At 39.3% G+C, this 21,432-nt stretch overlaps 1 protein-coding gene across 3 annotated transcripts in view; it reads right to left on the bottom strand.

The window, feature by feature from the left end:
* Positions 1 to 3,557: 3,557 nt before the first annotated feature.
* The window catches only part of rfx1a (regulatory factor X, 1a (influences HLA class II expression)), a 31,270-nt gene continuing 13,395 nt past the window's right edge, over positions 3,558 to 21,432 (bottom strand). For 2 of the 3 annotated variants that reach the window (XM_036589982.1, XM_036589983.1), the window contains exons 8-19: positions 21,201 to 21,320; positions 20,957 to 21,087; positions 20,030 to 20,148; positions 19,723 to 19,832; positions 18,556 to 18,707; positions 18,092 to 18,189; positions 15,662 to 15,811; positions 12,146 to 12,354; positions 10,616 to 10,769; positions 10,421 to 10,466; positions 7,749 to 7,876; positions 3,558 to 5,985 (exon numbers count right to left, since the gene is read on the bottom strand). In XM_036589982.1, coding sequence (XP_036445875.1) covers positions 5,938 to 5,985; positions 7,749 to 7,876; positions 10,421 to 10,466; positions 10,616 to 10,769; positions 12,146 to 12,354; positions 15,662 to 15,811; positions 18,092 to 18,189; positions 18,556 to 18,707; positions 19,723 to 19,832; positions 20,030 to 20,148; positions 20,957 to 21,087; positions 21,201 to 21,320 — 1,465 coding nt within the window. In that variant the 3' untranslated portion in view covers positions 3,558 to 5,937. Of the gene's footprint in view, positions 5,986 to 6,084; positions 7,877 to 10,420; positions 10,467 to 10,615; positions 10,770 to 12,145; positions 12,355 to 15,661; positions 15,812 to 18,091; positions 18,190 to 18,555; positions 18,708 to 19,722; positions 19,833 to 20,029; positions 20,149 to 20,956; positions 21,088 to 21,200; positions 21,321 to 21,432 lie in introns of those variants that run through there. The other variant, XM_036589984.1, reaches the window with a different exon arrangement.

Genomic DNA, 21,432 nt, shown 5'->3' with positions numbered 1-21,432 from the left:
ACTATTTTAAAAATAGGTTCCAGGCAAGCGCTTTGGACGTCTAGTTCATATCACCACCATCTGTGAGTCAGTAAGTTTCTCTTCAATGTTTCACATCAAATCACTCTGAATGACTTAATCGAAGATTGTCATAACAATTTTGTTTAATTATGAAGAAATTATAAAAAACTTTTTTAAAAATTTTAAAAATCTGCATTTTTAGGTTCCTTTTTGTTCAGTGCTGCTGTGTTAATGTTATGTCTTAAAGAGACTTGTAGAACTGTAAGTTTTTTATAGTATCCACAAATGCACAACAAATGTTTTTTTAATGTTTAGGATTTTTTAGTTTTTAACTAAACTAACTTTCTTTTTTGGCTATTTGTATTGTATTTCTTTTTAATGTCTGGTGTTTTAAATCGGTTTTGTGTCTTAATGCTGTCGTTTTGTCATCTTTTCTTTGCTTCATGGCTGTTTTATGACTCTGTGGGTCATTCAAACGATGCTGTGCTCCAGAGAATTGCCACTAGGTGGCACTTGCACATAAGCTCAGGTAGTTCTCTGGTATTGTAGCATGAAAATCCACATACTGCTTTTTCATGTTAAATAGAAGATGGTTACACTTAAACTGTTCTTCAGGGAAGTAGAATTACATTCCTGAAAAGGGAAAAATAAAACAGCACCCCGACTAACCCCCCTATCCCACTCTCAGTGAGCATTGTTTAAGCAGTGATTTGTCACTCCTGCAACTTCACACTCAAGCTGAGATTCGGGATTAATGCTGCCTTTCAGGCTGATAGAATTTCAATGCTAGTGTTATGCTGCCCTCTACAGGCGGCAGTTATGACTTCAGTGCATCACTGTAACCTGCTGTGAATGACTGTGTGACAGGAAGGAGTTTTTTTTTGTAACTTTCCTTCCTGGCCCTCGTTAGGAAACAACAGTAAAGGAAGTTACTCATGATTTAGAGCTAAGCAGGTCAGGGTGCACCTGTGTGTTGGACAGTTCCCTGAAAGGACGTGTACATTAGCTTGTTGTATTCAGTTTCCTTGCAAACTCCCTGCTAGATAAAACAACGTAAACCAGCATGGCTGATCACCAGCAAAACCACCATACTGTATTTTGGATTCTGATCAGCAGCAAAGAAAGCTGATATGTTGATCACCAGCAAAACCAGCATATGTTGTGATTTGGATGCTGGTATGCTGGCTAAACCAGTACCAGAACAGAAAATAGACCTGCAAGGGATGCATGCTCATCTGTGCTGGTTTTTAATAACAGGGTTGTCATTATGGTCGTTATTCTGAAAATCTTGAACATTTAAAAAAAATGAGAAAAGGAATGCACAGAACAGTGTTCATTTTTGACATTAATACTCGGTAACCAAGACATAGTAATGTGAAATGACTTCGCCTGTAACAAAAAGCACATTCCATACATCTGCTTAGGAAGGTTAACCCTTTTTCTTAGTATTGGTGGCTCTTGTGTACATAATATATGTGTACAAGATACATAATATATGTACACAACTGATAATGCTAGTATTGTGATATTTTTAGGGCCTATTTGAATGAAGACCCCCGGCCCCACCCTGTTTTTGCTATTGAACAAATGATGGGGCGAATATGACCCCTACACATTCACTGAATTGTTATTGTCTAATTCAGAATTCAGAAATTTCAATTGGATCACTGCATCCCTGTTTTTTTTCCCTTAGAAACCTTTTAGTTGATCTATTAATTGCTTAATAGTGATCTAAGCGTTTTTAGTACACTGCACAGTAAAAGAAAAATATATGATATATATGATAAAGGTGGTGTGATTTGTAGTGAAGCAGTACATCTTGTTTTGACACAGGGCGAAATGCCCCCCTTGAGTTTTAATGGCTGGCTAGCATTAGCTTTGCATACTGCCTATAGCGTCCGTTAGCTGGAATCAGGCAACATTTTTATTTGAGCTGCCTTGCTGAAGGTAATTTTCGTGTGTTTTCCAGGGTTTCAATCTGTACTTGATCTGTCTAATAATCATCAACACTTACCATTTACATTTTAAATGCTATTGATTTGTTTTAATTGTTAATATTGGCGTAATAATTAAATATAAGTACATGTAGTGTATTTAAAGTAATGAACAAAACTGACAATTCAAGCGCTTCCATTTTACCTTCATTTGTCATAGTTTCTTAAAATGAAGTGGAATCATTAAGACATAAATTGATACAGGCCACAATTTAATTCATTTTATAATATACATTTCCGTTATTGTAGTTATGTTATAACTGAAGTTTGGGGGGAGGGACGTGGCTGAAACCCCTCCTGCTTCCAATCTAACACCTCATAAATTCACATTCTCACCTTCCGTTCCCAAGACGAAGCGTTCGCAGTCCCCACCTCCAGCCCATCTCCTCCCTGTTCCCCAGTCTTGCATCAGTCTTCCTACAGCTATTAGGGGGGTCTGGCCTTCTAGCTACACGTAGAAGCTGCCCAGAACTCCAGCCCAATTCTCAGTGTTCTCCCACCTCCCTCAATCGGTCTTCCCTCATACTACCACCACCATGTTGAAGGCATGGTCTGAACTTTTTTAGATATATTTTAGTGCTGAACTTGTGGTCATTTGACATATAAATTAAGTGGGGGCTTCTTAACCCAAGTAGAGATCATCTTGCCCCAGTAGTGGCACAAGAAGCCCCTTTTTGTGCAATGAAAGCAAAACTGTCTGCTGTTCCAGTTCATTTCCCCTAACTGTGTGTAGGTTTATGCATCACCATCATGTATGTTTAGCTTTACAGTAAATGGCCACTATTCGTAAGGGGGCATTTTCCCCTTTTTCCCTATCCCATCACTGCTGATTTAACTTTATCTGTTACTTATGGTGATAGACATGGGCAACACCACTGACTGTCTTTTTCATCTTGTAGTATGATGGCTAGTATTCTGATACTAACACTTTTACCATAGACTTCTACAAACAATTAAGAGAAAGCCTTGCCACAGTGACTTCTACGGAGAAAACCTGAAAAATATATTTGAAAATCTTTGCAGTAATTATAACTCAACTATCATTATTTTTATAGAAGGCTCTCAAAAGGAAACATCAGGATTGTACGTATCAACACTTAAGTCCGGGTCCGCCCACCCTTAGTTGCTGGTGATTTAATAGGTCATGCAGCATAAAAGTACCAGCGTAAAGCTAACGCAGAATGAGCTGTCTGAGAATGAGTCGACTGCTGATATGCTAAGAGCTGCTTTTCTGAGGGGATTTTCAGGCCCATTACCCAGAATCAAAGCAACATTCTCATTAGTGACTTCCTTGAAAGGTGCGATCTTGTCTTTGTGGGAGGAAACGCTCTCTCGGCAGTGGGTGCATCAACCCTCTCTCCAAAACACGCTCCATATGTGTGGGGCTTTTGTAAATCAGGCACCTTCACGTGCAAGCTATTTTCTGAAGCAAGATGTAACACGTTTGCTGTTAAGCAGCTCCACGAAGGTGACGGAAGTAACTGCCACAGTTGTAGCTTCTTCCAACACATAAAGAAAAACAGACAAAAAAACAGAACAACAGGCTTTTTTTGGACAAATTCACAATTTTAGAAATTCTTATTTTATTCATAGCTTAAATTAAAAACCTTTGAATTTCATTCGATTACTCCAAAGGCACAATCATTCTTGTGGTTCAGAAGATTCATAAAACACTGGCACTCTTTTTTTATCTTCTTTTTTTTTTAATAAGAAACGGAAATGACCTTAAAAGGGAAATTTTTCAGTTATGAAAATGGCTATTGTACTGAAAGCCTTCTTCAGAAGATTGTGTGATATGTCTTATCTGTCTTTGTATCACTAGATTCTGAGGGAGAGAGGAGAGAGTACATGCTGGTTTGTGTTTGTTGATAGGTCAACACCAGGGCAGCCAATGTTTGCGTCAGTGTCTCGCAAAATGTACAGTCTAATAAATAGTGCTAGACACGTAGCGTAGGAAACAGAACTGATGTGACGTACTTTAGGATCCCTCAGTCAAAGGGAGACAGGTATAGAATTACAGTGACACACTGTTTCAATACAACACAGGAAAAGGATCAAATACATGTGTTCCAACGAAGGTAAAATGAGTCAGCCTGCTTAGGAAAAATGGGGGCAAATGGGTCAAAAAGACAGAATGAAATGATTTGTAAAACCTAACGCTGTGCAAAAGTCAGAGACAACCTTAGCAGTTTCCAGTCAAAACAGCTGATAAAGTACACATTATAAATTTTTTCTTAGATAATTCTGAAATTAGATGTAAGATTCCACTTGTCTAAGGAAGGGGAAAGTTAAAAAACAAGTGAAAAACAGAGTTTCCAAAATAGGAGTTCAAAAATTTACTAAAAGACACAATAAATGGGACTCCTAACAATCATGCAAGCCCTGGTGGACCATCATCAAAAAAAACAGTATTTAAAGCTTTCATATTTAAGAGAGAGAGAAAATCAAGCTCCACTCTTGCTTCAGATCTGAAATAATCCACAGGTGTTTCTGTCCATCATTCCACTGTGAGAAGACACCTCAATGCTATGAGTCTGAAAAGATGTGTAGCCGTCAAGAAGCTGTTCCTGAGAAAAGGACAAAAAAGAAGAAAATCTGCATCATCAACTAAAGAAGCTGCTAGTGGTCTCAGAATAATGGACTGACCACCCCAGAGTCCAGACCTCAACATCACTGAATGTGTTTGGGATTACTTGGCTTGTGAGAAGCACAAATTGCAACCAACTTCTAGGACTGAACTTTGGAGGTGTGGAAAAAAGTCCCTGCAGATGTCGTTGAAAAACTGAGAGCAAGTCTCCTAAAGAGAATGAAAGCTTTAATAAAAGGTAAAAGGAGAAACATTAAATATGGGGAAATTAGAAATTATATTCAGTTGTTAAGGCTTCTGTGTACTTTTCTGTGAAATATGTTTTCTGCTTTTTTCCTGATCTGAAAAATGAATAACTTAATAACTGTTTTTGACTGGAAATTAAATAAATGAAGGGTGGTCTCTGACTTTTGCACAGTACTGTATATCCACACATCACTCCCTGTTCACTCTGCGGATCGACATGTCAATATTAATGTGAGTTTTACACCCTCCCTCTCTCTGGGTGTAAGAGACTGTGTAGGCAGTTTTGGTAAAGAGAGACTGTAGGTCAGAATCAGATATACAACAAACCATTAAATGTGCACAAAACAGTGCAAAGAGACTGAAGGGATGTCCAAACAAAAAATCAGAGATGAGAGAATTAAAGTGACACAATGACGGGGAAAAACAAAAACATCCCTATCATTATAGTTGAACTGCATCTACTCAGCACTGACGAGGATGTAGCACACAGTAGTGTTCAATGAAGGCAACGAAAACAAAAGAGATATGGATGCCTTTGAAAATATCCACCAACATAAACAACTATCAACACTTCTTGAGAACCACAAACATACACATATATACAGACATACGCGCGCACACACACAAACACAAAAAAAGCACGCACGTTCACACTGATAAAATCAGCGCGGCAGTAAGGCCCCGGTGCACCCACAAACACACAGACAACACACAGCGGGGCTGCCGCCAACATTACGTCACATACATACGCACACGCGCACTTACAGCCAGTCTCCCACATGTGCCTGTTTTGCCCTCGTAGGCCGCAGGAGTTTGAATGACGTCCACAGAACCTCATGTGGCCACTTTGAGCCCAATGCTGTGTCCAGAAGAATCTTCAGGCTTCGTTTCCAGTGTTTTGTTGGATGTTGTTTTTGTTGTTGTCTTTGACACAGCACTGTGTGCCGGTGTGGGGAAATGAACACAAAGCCTCTCCATTGCATTCACACATCGTTGGGCTGACTGACACACCCACACACATACTGTCGGTTGTGTGTGTTTGTGAGGTGTGTCTGTGTTCAGTGAAGTTCAGGATTCCACTGCATTTCTATAGGCCTCTGAAGTCATGTGTCATTCTGTAGTCGGCGTCTTGCCCATTTTAGGAGCTCCAGATTTTCTCTATGAGAAAAGCAAATGCCATTTTCAAAAATCGCCACAGTTGTGCCCTGTAGTGTACAACGTTTCAAACTTGATATGTGTACATTTTACGCGCCAAAGTGTCACAGGATCCTCTGAATACATATAATGCTACATGAATGACATGAGCAAGTTAATGTTTGTGCGCACTAAAATGACATCAATGAAAGTTAGTCTACCACTAAACTTCAACACTGTTATATTCAACACCAGCTACCCAAACTGTAGCCTACTGCTGCTGAAACAACTTAACTACCTGGTTTGACAAAGCTTGCTGGTTTGCATGAGGTATTTTGTTGAGGTGACATCTGATGATCTCAGTGCAGCACTCAGCACTGTTAGCAATATTCATATTTCAGCACCTTTATGGGGTATTCTGCTGATTTTTCTGAAGTTCTGTATTATCAAACACTTAATCTATGAATTAATTCATTCAGAATGGTTTGGTGTGAAATGCCCCATTCTATAGTAACTTACAGAATTGCTCACAATGATAGTGGTGATAGGAAGCAGATATCCGAAGAGCTTCTAAAAGCTCCCTCAGAGAAAATTATTACACTAAGTACTCTTCCTGATGCCTGAGACAAGGTTTTTTAAATCCACTCATGGTAGCATGGTACACGCAAGGCAAAATAGCACCACAAAGGAATTTACCACTATCAACATTATGTATGTGTGTGAATGTGTATATACACACACACATACACACACACTTCTGTGTATACAGATGTGTGTAGGCTAACTGGTCTTTTTGGATAGTATTTAAAATGTTAGCGCTGCAGACATCGTGATGCCTGGTTCCTATCACTACCACTGTAAAAGAAACCTGAGGCTGTGACCAAAATGGATCTCTGTTTGCATTTTAGTGCATGATTGAGTATGTTGGCAATTTTTTTTTTAATGGAATTCCAGAGAGATTTTGAGGGCACTATAAAAACTCACAATGCGCTTGTAATTTCCTCTGAACAAACTGCATAAAGGGCACTGTGAGTCTCGTGTTACTAAGCAATGGGCAGAGGAACATTAGCTAACCCTAATGGTCACTTTGGCACTAAAAACGAGACTTATAAGAATCTCTCGACACTCTCAAGAAACTCTACAGCAGCTCTTTTAAAACGTAACGCCCATGAACGGCTATGAACAACTTCAGCCTCGGAAGCAACTCATGTTAGTTTGTTTATGCAACTAGTGAGCATCAACGCAGGCTGAAGACGACACAGTGTGTGGGACCATTTCTGTCACAGCCTGAGAAAGTTAGTTTCTCTCTGTACAGCAAAACATATCGCATTGGGACACTGTTGTTTACAACAGGGTGCAAAAGCAGCGTTTTGTCAAAAGTGCCATTCATTTTTCCCACAGAGAAATCCAGTTCAGACCCAGAGTTCCTAATATGGGCACGACACTGACTACAGAAAGACGACACTTCAGAGGTCTATTGGATCCTATAGGTCAACTCCTATGCCCTATATGGCCATATTAATCTGTTCCGGTGATTGTGACATAAGTGTGTGTGAGTGTAAACTCCTGCCATATGTGCCTCTGTTACAGTGTGTGTGTTTGTGTGAGGGAGCAAGTGTTTGTGTGACAAGAGTGGGCTTGTGTGGGCTGCAGCATATTTTCCACTGTGTGTACATACTGAATGTCAGTGTGGTGTGTGAGTGTGTATAGTTAAGGGTGTGTGTGTGAGTGCGTGTGTGTAAGTGCATGTGTTCTCAGTTCTCTGTGTTGCCCGTGCTGAACAGTACTCTCTGGTCGGTTCTGGCCAGCTTGGCCGGAGGTTCCAGAGACTCCTCCCCTAGAGCGGCTCCATCAGCGGGCAGCGCCAACTCCTGACACTCATCATCACTCTCTTCTTCCTCCTCCTCTTCCTCTTCTGAAACACACAAGCATGGAGGAACACAAGTTAACAGCACAGATGGGACACGGCTGTTTAGCATTTAGAGACACAGTCTGTCAACAAGAAAGCACATGAATATGAACATAAATCAAACAGCAGTCGTGTTTTATTGTTACTTTGATTAAACAAAACAATAATAAGCCCTTACTGATCCGCTATGCATTCTGAATGAGCACAAAAATATCACACGGCACCCAACAATAAAGATAGCCTAACCTTTTATACAGTGATAGAAAACACGGTATCACTCAGAAAGCTCTAATTTTTTTATTTAGTTTTCCACATTTTAGAATAACAGTGAATACATTGGTTATGAAGAGACCAGGAAAACTATTAAACAAATCTCTCTTCTATTTTATATTCTTGTAGAAATGAGCCCCTCTTAGCCTTGATCCAGATTTACGCACTCTTAATTGTTCTTTCAAGCAGCTTCATGATGAGCCACCTGAGATTTTCCAGCAGGACTGGTGATGCATATATGCTAAGAGGCCTTGTTGTGCTGAAAACTATGTGGTGTGAGGGAGGGGCATTTAAAAAAACATGTATCTTAATATTGTTTTTAATTTTTATTGTTCTGTATCATTTGAACACATCAGTTGTCCTTTATATTGTGCTCCAAAATGGACCAATAGAAATGCTCCAAAATGACTTGGAATAAAATTTCTTCACATTAAGAGCATTTTTGCCTTTTCCTTTTACTAGTTTTGGAGATTGAATTAAACAGGCTGTTTTTGCTGCTGTGCTTTTAAGACTCATGTATGTAAATTAGCTCTGTTCTGATTCTCATTCAGGAAGCAGTCAGGACTGAAATACTCCTTATGGTGGTGGGCAGAGCTAAACTGCTGGAGGCTGAATAGTTGGATATGTGTAAACGTGTTGGTTTTTGTGACATCACAAAAATAAACAAATTCAAATTTGGCTGTTTTTGCAGTTTAGTTTTTTAGACTGTGGAGTGAACTGTACTTCTTGGAACTTGCAAACAATGTTTACATTCTACACCACACTCTTTTATTTCAGAAAAGTGAAAAAAAGTGGTTTTCCATGACATGGGCCCTTTACATTTTTTGTTTTGGGAACACGGGCATCAACTACAGTATTTGTATTTAGATTAGACATTTAAGTATAAGCCTTTAGATCAAAATGTCTTTAAGATGAAAAATGCATATTTAGTTCAGTACCTAAGCTTGCTAAAAACACTGTTAGCAGCCATTTTCAAACCTTTTTGCAAATGTCATTAAGTGTAAATTAGATTTTTTGCCACATTTTTAACCCTTTTAAAATCCCAGGCATATGACATCGTCAGTCGTATTATTTAGTAACTACATGGACTACAATGCAAACTATAGCAGATCTAGACTATTTAAGGGGTTAAATGTAAAAATCCTACAAAGCTGAAATTAAAATAATAAATAAATAAATAAAAACCTCCAACGTTTTGTGTAAAAGCTGTGCTTGTGGGCAGTTTACTCACATTTATCTAAAAAAGGGCTTGAAACTTCCTACAAACCACTGTCATTGTTAAGTCGGTGGTGCTCACATTACTACAGCACTCTTTCACATGTTAAGTTCACACTAAAGCAGAGTGTGATGAGCTACCAGCACGCTAAACCAAACTGTGAAGTTTCCTTTACTGACGTAAAAAACAGGGGCTGTTTTGGTCTCTACTGCAGGTGTTTTGGCCTCTACTTCAGTAAATCCAACTTTTGAACTTAAATAGCTGGTTTAGTATCTCTAAATGTTGGCTGAACAGTATCTGCCACCATGAAATGTTCAATAGTTGTTGGGAGATATTAAAGGGGAATTCCACAGGTTTTTTTATTCATTTATGGTGGAGGGGTAAAGGCAGAACACTGTAGGTCAAAATAGTCCCCAAATAATTTTTCAGTTTTAGTTTTATTACTATTTCACCGTTGTCAACATTACATACCGTTGTATGCAAAAGTCTGGACACCCCCAGTCAAATTACGTTTTGTTGTTTTTCTAAGTAAAAATAAGTTAACACATACTCTACAGAGGAAAACATAAATATGGGATGTTCTGCAAATTTTTAAGGATAATTTCTAAGCATCATGTATTATGTTCTATATATGAACCGAATATATTGGGGGGAAAAACACATAGCATATTAAATGTGCCATAACTTTTGCACAGGCCACATTTCCCATTTAATCCAATATTTTAAATTCAGCCAATAAACAGTAATTGTGTTTATTAAATTGTGCAGAAGTTTGTTTTTTATAAAGGATGTGTTAACTTAATTTTTACTTAGGTTCACTGGTTGTTTTGGATAGTATATATTTGCACTGTAGACAGTGTGAACCCTGGTTCCTATCACCACCACTGTGAAGAAATCTGAATCGAAATCTGAAGTTTCTCTACAATGGAGCATTTCACAATATACTACTCTGAATGACATTGTTTACATCTCAATAAATGAATTATGCTGAAAATTGACGGAATTCCCCTTTTACATCAGTGATAAATGTGTATATATGAGAAAGAAGAAGGAGGACCGTTTACCTTTATCAGGATCCAGTGTATTCAGACTGCGACCAAGGCTTGCGAACTAAGAATGAAAGGAAGAACCAAAAGTTTATCACCTGCAAAAAGCATACTATAACAACTTTCTTTATTATGTGGCTCTCGCTGTTCCTCAGTTACAGTAAACAATATGACCAAGTGAGATTTCTCATTTCATGCATTGTGTGTATGTACCTCGCCCATTACAGCAATCGGAGTTTCTCCTTTGGCCTGAGCCACTCTGTGTTCTATAAGGTAATACATGTACTCGTCATACAGCAGACGGATCAGGTGAAACGAACCGAAACTCGCCGCACTGCGCAGTGTGAGATCTCGGATCACCATAGAGCTGCAAGGAGAGGAAGGGGAAAAGATTAGTTTTAGTTATGATGTTGCAATGGTTGTACTTAAGCTTACCAGTTGTCCATTTTGTCTTACAGATTCTAAAATGTAAAATGTTTATTTCATTTTAATGGGTGATTCCATGATTAGGGCCATCTCAGGAGTAATGTCTTGTTTTTTGCAATGGCTCTTTGCTGACAATGGCTTTAATACGTACCAAGGTTGAAAGTAACAGTTTTTAGCATAAAATTAGCAAATGCATGAAATGTATTCATGCTTTCAGTCTGTATTGGGTAAGTTTGAACTTTCAAAGTGTCAGCCAGCTTCACAATATTGTTGAAAATAAAATACTTCTCTTCTTTCTGTGATCTTCAGGAAATTTGTGGAAAATGTGACCTGGAATTTTCCAGATACATGATTGCAGTGATTGCAGTGAATGTGTTAAGATAACAAGGGTGAGTGCATGTTCAGGGACACAAAAATGTATATTTTTCATAACCTATAATCATTCATCTCAAATGATGCTCAGGGTTTTGGCTAGGGCTCATACTTCCAGGGAGGGGTAATGTTAATGCTACTGCATCCAAAGACTTTTTATACAATTATAAGCTTCCAACTTTGTGACAGCAGTTCGGGGAAGATCCTTTTCTGTTCCAGCATGACTGTGCCCCTGTGCACAAAGTGATATCCATAAAGACATGGTTTGGTGTGAAGGAACTCCAGTGGCCTGGACAGACCCCTGACCTCAACACCTTCGAGATGAATTGGGACGTCAATTACAAGCCAAGGCTTCTCGCCCAACGTCAGTGTCTGACCTCACAAACGCTCTATTGACTGAATGGGCACAAATTCCTACAGACACACGCCAAAATCTCAAAGAAAGCCTTCCCAGAAGTATAGAGGCTGGTATAGCTGCTAAGGGAGAGGGGGCAACTCCATATTAAAGTCCATTGTTTTGGAAAGGGATGGCCAGGTGTCCACATACTTTTGGCCATATAGTGTATGGTCAAAAGTATCTGACTGGGACAGGCAAAAAGCTATAGATTATTAATATTTAAGAAATTATTTATCTTAAATATGCACATAGGTTGTTGTGAAGAACACTTTATCTATGTTTAAAGTGTCTTTTACTTGCACACTCGTTATATCTGTGGGACACAAATGGCACCCCAATCGTGGAATCACCCTTATATTCTATAACTTTGTAACCCATGCTAAGGCAGTTCAAATGTAGCATTATTTCTTAATCTAAAAAAGCACCCTAAATTGAACTGAAAGAAAAAGCAGTTTGCAAACAGGCGATGATGAATGAGTCATCGTTCTTCTGATTTCAACTGATGCCCTTTAAACTCAGAACCCTTTCTCAGTGGAATCAAGATTCACCTGTAGAAGCTCCATTTGAGCAGAAAGAGTTTGGCAGCCTTGGGAAAGGCTGAGCTGGCCTGGTAGGGCTTTAGAACCTGTGACACCACACCATCCAGCCAAGCTGCCCACTGCTCCAATGAGTTCTGCTGCTGGAGAGTCAGCTTAAAGTCCTGTTCCAAGCGCTGCACCACCCGATCCTCACATCTGCACACCCAAGAAGCCTGCTCCTGTGGAGAGACAGAGACAGAGAGAGTAATGCTTACACATCCTATCAATAGGGCACAACCAATATACCATCTGGCTGATAATATCTGTGAAAATGTGGGTTCCGCAAATTTATTGTCAGAAATCTTGCCAAAACAACACTTTCCTACTGATAAACCACTGATAGTTCTTCATGATTTCCCCACCCCAACAATCAATGATGTATAACTGCCTTGTTTTGTATTGTTTTTACTAGTTTGGACCATTAGTTTGGAGAGTGTATGATTGTAGAAGGGGAGAATGCTCTGAGAACTTGGCCTGGAGTTTTGGGTGGCTCCTACTTTAAACTAGAAGACTTCACTTCCCCTTTGATGAACAGAGGTAGCGCTGAGAAATCAGGGAGGAGATGGGAAGCAGAGGTCTGCGCAGGACTGTTTTTTCAGTTCCGCTCCCACCTGCTCCTGCAAGATTTCATCCGGCTCCAGCAGAAAATCGGTTCTGCTCCAGCCCACAAACAAAACAATTTGTCCCACTCCGGCCCACGCAGTTCCACACACATCCAATATCTGACACAGCCATTTATTCCCAGTAAACAAAGCAGGAGTTAATTAAACCACAGAGTAGTTATGTTTGGTGTTTTGCTGGGCAGCTGTGGCCATCGCACTGAAGGCCCCACCATCTCTAACGCCTAATTCATATATGCTGACCTCTATTGTGAAGCAGCTTTCTGTTATTGTGCACCAAAGTTATATAACTCTGTGCCCATTAAAGGGCCTGTATAATGGAAAATTGAGTTTTCCTTTTTTTTTAAAAGAGCCTAATTTAATATGTTAACACTATACTCCCCAGTCAATACAGTCTATCTGAAAGCTGGAAACTAGGCTGCGAAACCAGCTCGATTTCAGTTCATTGTTTCTGTGATGTCACAAAAACACATTTTCACACTTTTCAGCCTACAGCACTTTAGCTCCGCTTAAGGAGTGTTCCAGCCTGAACTGCTTTCCGATCGAGGCATAAAACAGAGAAGCTAATCAGAAGAAAGATTACTCACATATATCAGTCTTAAAGGCACAGCAACACAAACAGACTGTTTAATTCTAAGGTGTAAACAGAAGTCAGAAAATTGTCATTTAAAAACTGATTAGGATTAATTAAACCCACACAAATGTTAAAAGTGGACAGGGAGAAAATAGTACAAGAAAGATTTAGGATATGGACCCTTTCATTTTCTTCAGGAACCTACCCTTACTATTAAAAAGCATTATTAAAAATTATGCATGAAAATTAATATTTACATTAAAAAGCAGCTTAAAACATTTTATTTATTTTAACATTTTATTACTTGTTTTATGTTTGCATATTATATAATATACATATTGTAAAGCACTTTCACATGTTATATGATTATTATCATTACATTCATCACCTTTTATTAACACTATACAGGCTAAATTTGAAAACGAAACATCATCTTGATTAATATGTAAAATGTATCTAAAATTATCCTAAACTTGTAGTGCAACACAAAAAATCGTTTTATGGAGAGAACTGACAAAAACAGGTAATTAACAGAAGTTTTTGGAAAGCACTGACCCTCTTTCTCAGTTTTTGTTGTTTGAGTATAAAAATGTGATAACTGAGAACAGATGATCATATCTGACAGTTCACAACTGAAAAAAATCACCTAAAACTATTGGAGTGTTTTTCATTTTTGGACATATTAAATTATATCAGTCAGTGTTATTGGTTACTGGAGTTTGTAGCTTATTGAAATAGTGTTGGTTTCGGTCACAAAATGTTTATATTAGTCAGGTCCAAACTGTCAGATCAAAAGAAGAGACAACGTGAGAAAGAACTTCTCAGAAAACCCAGAAATATTTTGGGACAACACCCGCAGTGGCTTTAGCACTTGAGACTGTAGAGTCATCACTCTGTTAGAGACAAACTTCTTGTCGGTCATCATGCTTTCAGGCGACACCATGTAAGTTCATTTTCTCAGTCCCTCTCAGCTCTGACAAACCAGAGGTCATGTCAGCACACCCACACAGACATAAAAGTCACGCACTGTTATCTATAGATCTGACTGTGTTAATAGAGATGGACTTTTTTAGTCTCTCTCTCTACACAACGCATTCTCTCACTTTTCACTTCTCAGCTCTGGCAAACACCAATCCATGCCTTTTTCTCCCTTTTTGCATAATGCTATTTTAAAGTGACTTTGAGTGGGTGTTGTATACAGTGCTGTACAAATGTCTATTTACTATATGGTCAAATCGACATAAAAAAAAACACATATTCAACAGAAATTTACACAGAAGCATCAATAACAAAATATAGTATCATATTTTTCAGTATTTAGTGTTTCAGCATGTAGTGCTTTCAGTTTTTAAAGAAATCTACAGGGATATTTTTTCATACCTCCAAAGTTCAGTCTTAGTAGTTGGTTGCATTTTCTGCTTCTCAAGATCCAAGTAATCCCAAGCACATTCACTAATGTAGAGGTCTGGTCTCTTCAGTGGCCAGTCCATTTCTCTGAGAACACCAGCAGCTTCTTTGTTTGATTAACCAATTTTAACTGTTCAAATCTTTTTTTGTCTGTTTCCTTTTCTCGGTAATGGCTTCTTGACAGCTACACATCCTTTCAGACTCATGGTGTTGAATGATCTTCTTACAGTAGAAGGATGGACAGAAACATCTGTGGATTTTTGCAGATCTGAAGCAAGAGCGGAGCTTCTCTCTCACAGATAAAAGCTACTGTTCATTTGATGGTGACAATTTTGGTGGTCTACCAGGTTTTCCATGGTTTTCAGGCATGTCATTTTCTCTATGACTCTTAGTTTTTTCAAACTCCAGTTTGTTAGGATTTGTTTTTAACTTCTGCAAATGGATTAACTTATATGTAACCTCCTCAGAAATATCTCCTGAATAATGAATAACCTGATGTCCATTTTTACTGAAAATTAAATAAATTAAGGATACTCTCTGACTTTTGCACAGTACTGTAAATAAAACATAGAATTCTTTTTGTTATTAGACACTAGACATTGCACAATAGCACTTTTTTTTCTGATACCAATGTGGAAACCTTCAGTATTGGTTGATACCCATACTGATCTAAAATAAGAAGAATCTAAAAGTAGACTATCATGCTCAAACTACTCAAACACTCAAACTCCACAGGAAGGAATACACAGCTAACAACATCACATCACACAATATAACAGTGTAATATTTCAGGACAGATTTAAGTGGTATATATAGAGCTGTGATAAAAGGGATGGCCTGTGGAGTGTCTCTCACTCTCACACATACAGACATGCTCAGGCAGACCTGCACATTAGCGAAGTCCACTCGGTTGAGGTCACTGAGCATCTGGGTGATCTGTGCAGTGTTCTGCAGCACAGCGCGGGCAGCCTGAGCCAGATGGTTTAAAGAGGTGTACCTGCGCAGGGTCTGCGCGAAGGCATTCGCACACGTCACCTAGACACAAACAGAAGAGTCTAACGTCAATACAGTTCAGCGCAGCAGCCTATCTACCTGAGCTTGAACAAGGAGGTGAAGGGACAATGTCATTGCCTGCAACAGTCAGAATATAGATGAAATCCCAGTATTCCAGATGTTAATGATTTTCCCTTTATACAGCTGTGCCTTAGCTCACATCAGTAAAGCTTAAATTGAAGTGTGATATGTCACCTGTCAGAAGTTTAGTGACAACTAAATTTTCAAAATGTCTTCAATACAAAAAGCATGTTTTTTCTTAACATATTAAGTGTATATGCTGTCTGATAAGGGGGGGGGCAGCATCTGGACAGAATATACTATATGCAGCAGTTTATTCTTTAAACTAGATGAACAAAGTGCACTAATAATTTAGTTATATTCTTGTCATAACTAATGATTTATGTGTCAATTTTAAAGCAAAAAACTAAAGATTATATTATTAACAAGAATAATAATGAAATTAATCTTACGTATTCCATATATAAATCACATTTTATTACTTTTTATAGTGTGGCAATTTGTTTCTGTTGTCTGTCACAAGAATTCTTAGTCTAATCTGCATGCTGCTTTAAATATTTAAGCAAAATAGCTCAATAATGATGTGCCGATAATTAAGAAGAAAAAGGAAGAATTATTTATAACTGTTGTTGCAACAAATGATCATAGCATTTATAACAAGCTGAGAACAGTTTCATTTGTAATGTAATTTTTGTATTTGTAAGTATTTGACAGAAGTTTTATGTCACATTTGGAGATATTTCTTCTAACCATGAAAGCCAGAAAAAAAGAAGAGCAAAAGGAGGCAAATGGTACCCATATGGGGAGTGTATTCATATGTCAACAATACGTACACTGATGAGCCAAAACATTACGATCATTATTCCTAATATGCTGTTGGTCCTCTGCATGCTGCCAAAACAGCTCTGCCCTGCTGAGGCATGGACTCCTTAGGACCTCTGAACGTGCTATGTGCTATCAGACACCAAAACGTTGGCAGCAGATCCTTGAAATCCTGTAAGTTATGAAGTGGATCCGCTGCGGATTAGACTTCTTGTTGCAGCACATCCCAGATACTCAGTCTGATTAACATCTGGTAAATTTGGGGCCAGGGCAACACCCTGAAATCATCATGTTCCTCAAACCATTCCTGAACAATGTGAGCAGTGTGGCGGGGTGCATTAACCCACAGAAAGAAGCCACTGCCATTGGGGTACACCACTGCTATGAAGGAGTACCACGTCCACAATGATGTTTAGGTAGGTGTCAGATTTTAAATTGACGTCCAAATGAATGCCTGCACTCAGGGTTTCCCAGCAGAATATTGCCCAGGGCCTCACACTCCCTCCACCGGATTGCCTTCTTCCCAAAGTGCATCCTGTTGCCATCACTGGGACTCATCATTACTCCAAGGTCCATTTCCAATGCTCGCATGCCCATTAGTAGGCAATTTTGACAGTAGACAGGCGTTACCATGGGCACTTTGACTGGTCTGTGGCTATGCAGTGTGTCATGACACATTTCTCTCGTAACCATCATTAAAAATTTCTATGACTTCAGCCACAGTGGCCTTTCTGTCGGTTCAGATCAGATGGGATAGTCTTCATTGCTCTAGCACATGATGACCTTTGGTCACCCAACATGCTATTGCTAGTTCCCTGTCGCTCCTCAGACCACTGTCAGCCGGTACTGACACTTAGTGCTGCAGCAGGAGTACCCCGCAAGCTTTGCTGTTTTGAAGATGCTCCAACCCAGTTGTCTGGTCATAATGATTTGGCCCTTGTCAAATTCACTCAGGTTTTCATGCCTGCCCATTTTCCCACATCCCAGAAGTTGACTGCATGAACCAACTGTTGCTTACCATCTAATATATCCCAGACCTTGACATGTGCTGTTGTTATGAGATAATCAAGGTTATTCGAGTCATCTGTGCGTAGTCATTATATTTTGGCTCATCAGTGTTTATTACTATACAAACAACATACCTCTGCAAGTCATCGTCTGGGACAACAATATATATTTCTAACAGAACTGAACGTCAACAGTGGGCCTCATTCACCAATATCTTCCCAAGTTTTTTCTTAAATTTGTTCTTCAGAAAAGTCCTAAGGACTTTTTCTTCCAAAATAAGAAAACATTGGTGAACATTAGAATATTTGTGCGTAAGTGGGTTTTAAGAAGAAATTCCTTCTCAAGAATGTTGGTGAATGAGGCCGTTCAGTATTTCTGTAATCTAGGCTGTAACTGTTCAGCTGTTCTGACCTTGATGCGGACCATCTCCTCAGGAATGTTCATCATGGCGTTAGTGAGCCAGCTCTCTAGGCTCTTGGCAAAGTTACGAATGGCTTGAGTTAAGGCACCTGGGTGGAAAGAATGGAACAATTTGTCAGGTGGTGTGTATGGAACCGTGTAGCATCAGTAGCATTTCACATCACTTCTTCTAGTGCAGTTTGGTGATTTATTTGCTCAAACACACCTGATTCAACTCATATTTAGGAGGTTTAAGAGGAGTACTTAATCAGAGTAATCACAAAACTGTGCTGAACTCTGACCCTCCATGACCAGAAATAGACACCACTGCTCTACAGCCTGGTATGTAGTTGTGTAATGTAGCGCCATGTTGTAAGAGCAGCTCAAGCACAGTGGTTTCAGTTTGTGGTTTCAGTGACTTTTCTGCAAGGCTGCCTGGGGAAGGGTGTTTTCAGCAGAGCTGAGAGATAACTTACTGGGTATGGGTCTCAGTACATCTGGTATGAGGATCTCCACCAGGCCCTGGTACAGCGTGTTGTCGCAGTCCCGGCTCCAGCGGAGCACTGGGTCATATTTACACAGCATCACCAGGCATGACTTGGGGAGCCGTTTCTCTGACTCATCGTGACTGAAACACCAAATAACAGAAATATTTGCACAAATTTCCCTCCAAAATCTACATAATCATTTACCCCACAATCTCTTACTGATTCTCATAAACGTTCTGACAGTGGAATCTCATATCCTGTCTAGAGTGAGCTTATCTACAAGACAGTGGTTGACTGATAACTGCTTATTACTTAGATTTGTGTGCTTTTTAACCACATCTACAATACTGGACAGTTCTGTGGTATGTGGGTCAATGAGAAATAAGGCTTTCAAAATGACAATGAAAAAAAAACAAGACGTATCGTTTTGTAACTGTAAAAATCCATTCAATGTATTGATTTGGGAGACAGCTAGTATTTCTGAAATTGTGTCACTGGATCCTCTGAATTATGAGGTCATGTAGCAGTGAAAATACAGATAATGCTGACACACATTCTACAAGTAAGCTAGTGCTCCTGTGCGCTGAAATTATGTCACATTAAAAGACAATCTACAATCTACTCTCCTTTAATGAGTTGGACACTTTTAAAGCTGCCATGTTTCAACATATTATGAATTTAAGTTTCAAACATGAAATTGTGCCAGAATACCTGGTGAACCATAAAAGGACAATATGTTGAATGCTTATAATGTGATATAAATGTGGTAATAAAAGAAAATATCAGTAATCTTTATTGTGCTCAATGCTCAAATACTTGTGTGCCGATGCTTGTAGGTTAATCGATCTGTTAACAGAAACCTGAACCTGCGAGAGAAAAATGCTTTAGGCAGAATATTGTATTTATAGCCTACATAGGATGTACATGATTTACATGTCATTGCATTCTATTTTTAAATTACATTTTGCACAGCATCACAACTTTTTTGGAGGTGGTGTTGTAGAATAATGTGATATATGTGATGTGTTTATTTAATTATTTAATAGGAAAAAAAGACTTGAACACAAAAAATGCATGTTATGTAATTGACTCATATAAATAAGTTAATCACATATCTATGTGAGTGTGTGTGTGAGTTAGGAGTAGCCTACTCACACAGCCAGCGTGGCTGTGTCTCCAGCCTGGCTCTCGCTAAACCTCCAGAAGGTTTTCCACAGAGTCTCCACCAGTGTGAACTGCAGGTTCACCATCACGTCCAGGATGGCCTGGAGGAGCACAGAGCAACCCACTAATTCTTACATTTCAAGCCAAAACAGTCAAATTCATTCAAGAAATTAGGACCCTAGGGATAACGGTTGTGAAGACTGCAGCTGAGCAGCAAATGGTTGGTGTTCTCCCTGGCCCATCAAGATACTGGGCCTGCCAGGCAGGCAGACGGATAGAGACAAGAGTGGGGGATTACCTCGCAGTGCTCTCTGTAGAGCAGTTGAAAGCTCTTAATGTGCTCCAGCTCGATACCTTCTGGCAAAGGTTTCCCCTGCAAGTCGATATCAGGAAACTCTGGGAGGGCACGGGATGCATCTGCATAAAGAGCAACAGAAGCCGTTAATCAAAAAACTTGACTTGGGATTTCCTTAACTTCAGTTTGTCTGTCTTAGTTTATCCCTCACTGTTGTCTTACATTTTGTTCAGCCAATTAACACATGCCTCATCTGTAGTGGTCTGGGCCTACAATTTACAAAGCTATTCACCTGGCCCTGTCCTAACCCTCCTAACCCCTGATCATCAGTCTAATAGTGCATTTTGACAGTCCTTGTCAATTAAAGTCAGAACCTTTCCAAGTCACCAAATCATGACTGGGGGTCACCAGCAAATGGTAAATGTAATGCATGAACAATACATATATCTGCAGAGATGGATCAATGCCAGCTTGGTCTACCATGCTCACATTAAGGCTGAAAGATTATCGTTTTTATATTGAAATTGCAGTTTGACCAATTTTCAAATGGCAAGTGCTGCAACTGTAATTATAGCCTACATTGTCAACAACTTTGTCTTATGTATCAACCGGGGAAATTTAACCCAATAACACAGTGCTCATGAACTGCACATTATACTCAAACCAATTAGAAGTTTACGAGTTACGATATTCACCAGAAAAACTGCAATTAAATATTTTCTTCAAATCGTTCAGCCCTAGTTCACATACCATCAGAGAATGAAGTGGCTGATGATATACAATTTTTAAACACTGGTAGCATGGAACTTTACGACTAACCCAACTGTTCAAGCGCAAATTACTAATGGTAAGCTTGGAAATTCATATAAGCACCAACCAAACCCACCACAACTACGCCTGGCGGGTGCTTGTACAGCCTTTTGTACTTACCCAGAAACTGCTGGTACTGCTGCACCTGAGCACTGATATCAGAAAGACCTGATCCCTGTTGCTGCTGTTGCTGTCCCGTCCCTGATGACATCCCATTAGTCATTCCTTCCATTTTATGGACTGGCTTCAACCTAAAGTGTATGAGCAGTGACAATGTCAGTTCAGGAAAGCAATGATTGAGAGAATGAATGACATGGAAAAAAGAGGGAAAAACATAGAGGAGTAAAACAGACAGACAGAATACCTCTGTTTTTGGGAGAATGGCTGCTGTCTCATGGCCAGGTGTTGCTGGTCCTCCATCAGCCGGAGAAGAGAGGAGCTGGCTTTGATCCTCAGCCCATAGTAGTGGTATTTAGAGTTCCCTCTGTAACAGTCAGGCATGGAAACATCTTAATTACACCAGCACTATAAGTTTTTTTTCTTTTAATTCAGTGCAAAGCAAGAAAAGCAGGTATAGTCAACGTTACTGGAAAGTC

The sequence above is a fragment of the Colossoma macropomum genome, unplaced genomic scaffold (assembly GCF_904425465.1).
Source record: "Colossoma macropomum unplaced genomic scaffold, Colossoma_macropomum, whole genome shotgun sequence".
In the NCBI taxonomy this organism is placed as follows: domain Eukaryota; kingdom Metazoa; phylum Chordata; class Actinopteri; order Characiformes; family Serrasalmidae; genus Colossoma; species Colossoma macropomum.
Note: the sequence above shows the minus strand (reverse complement) of the source record. Positions and strands in the feature narration are given on the sequence as shown.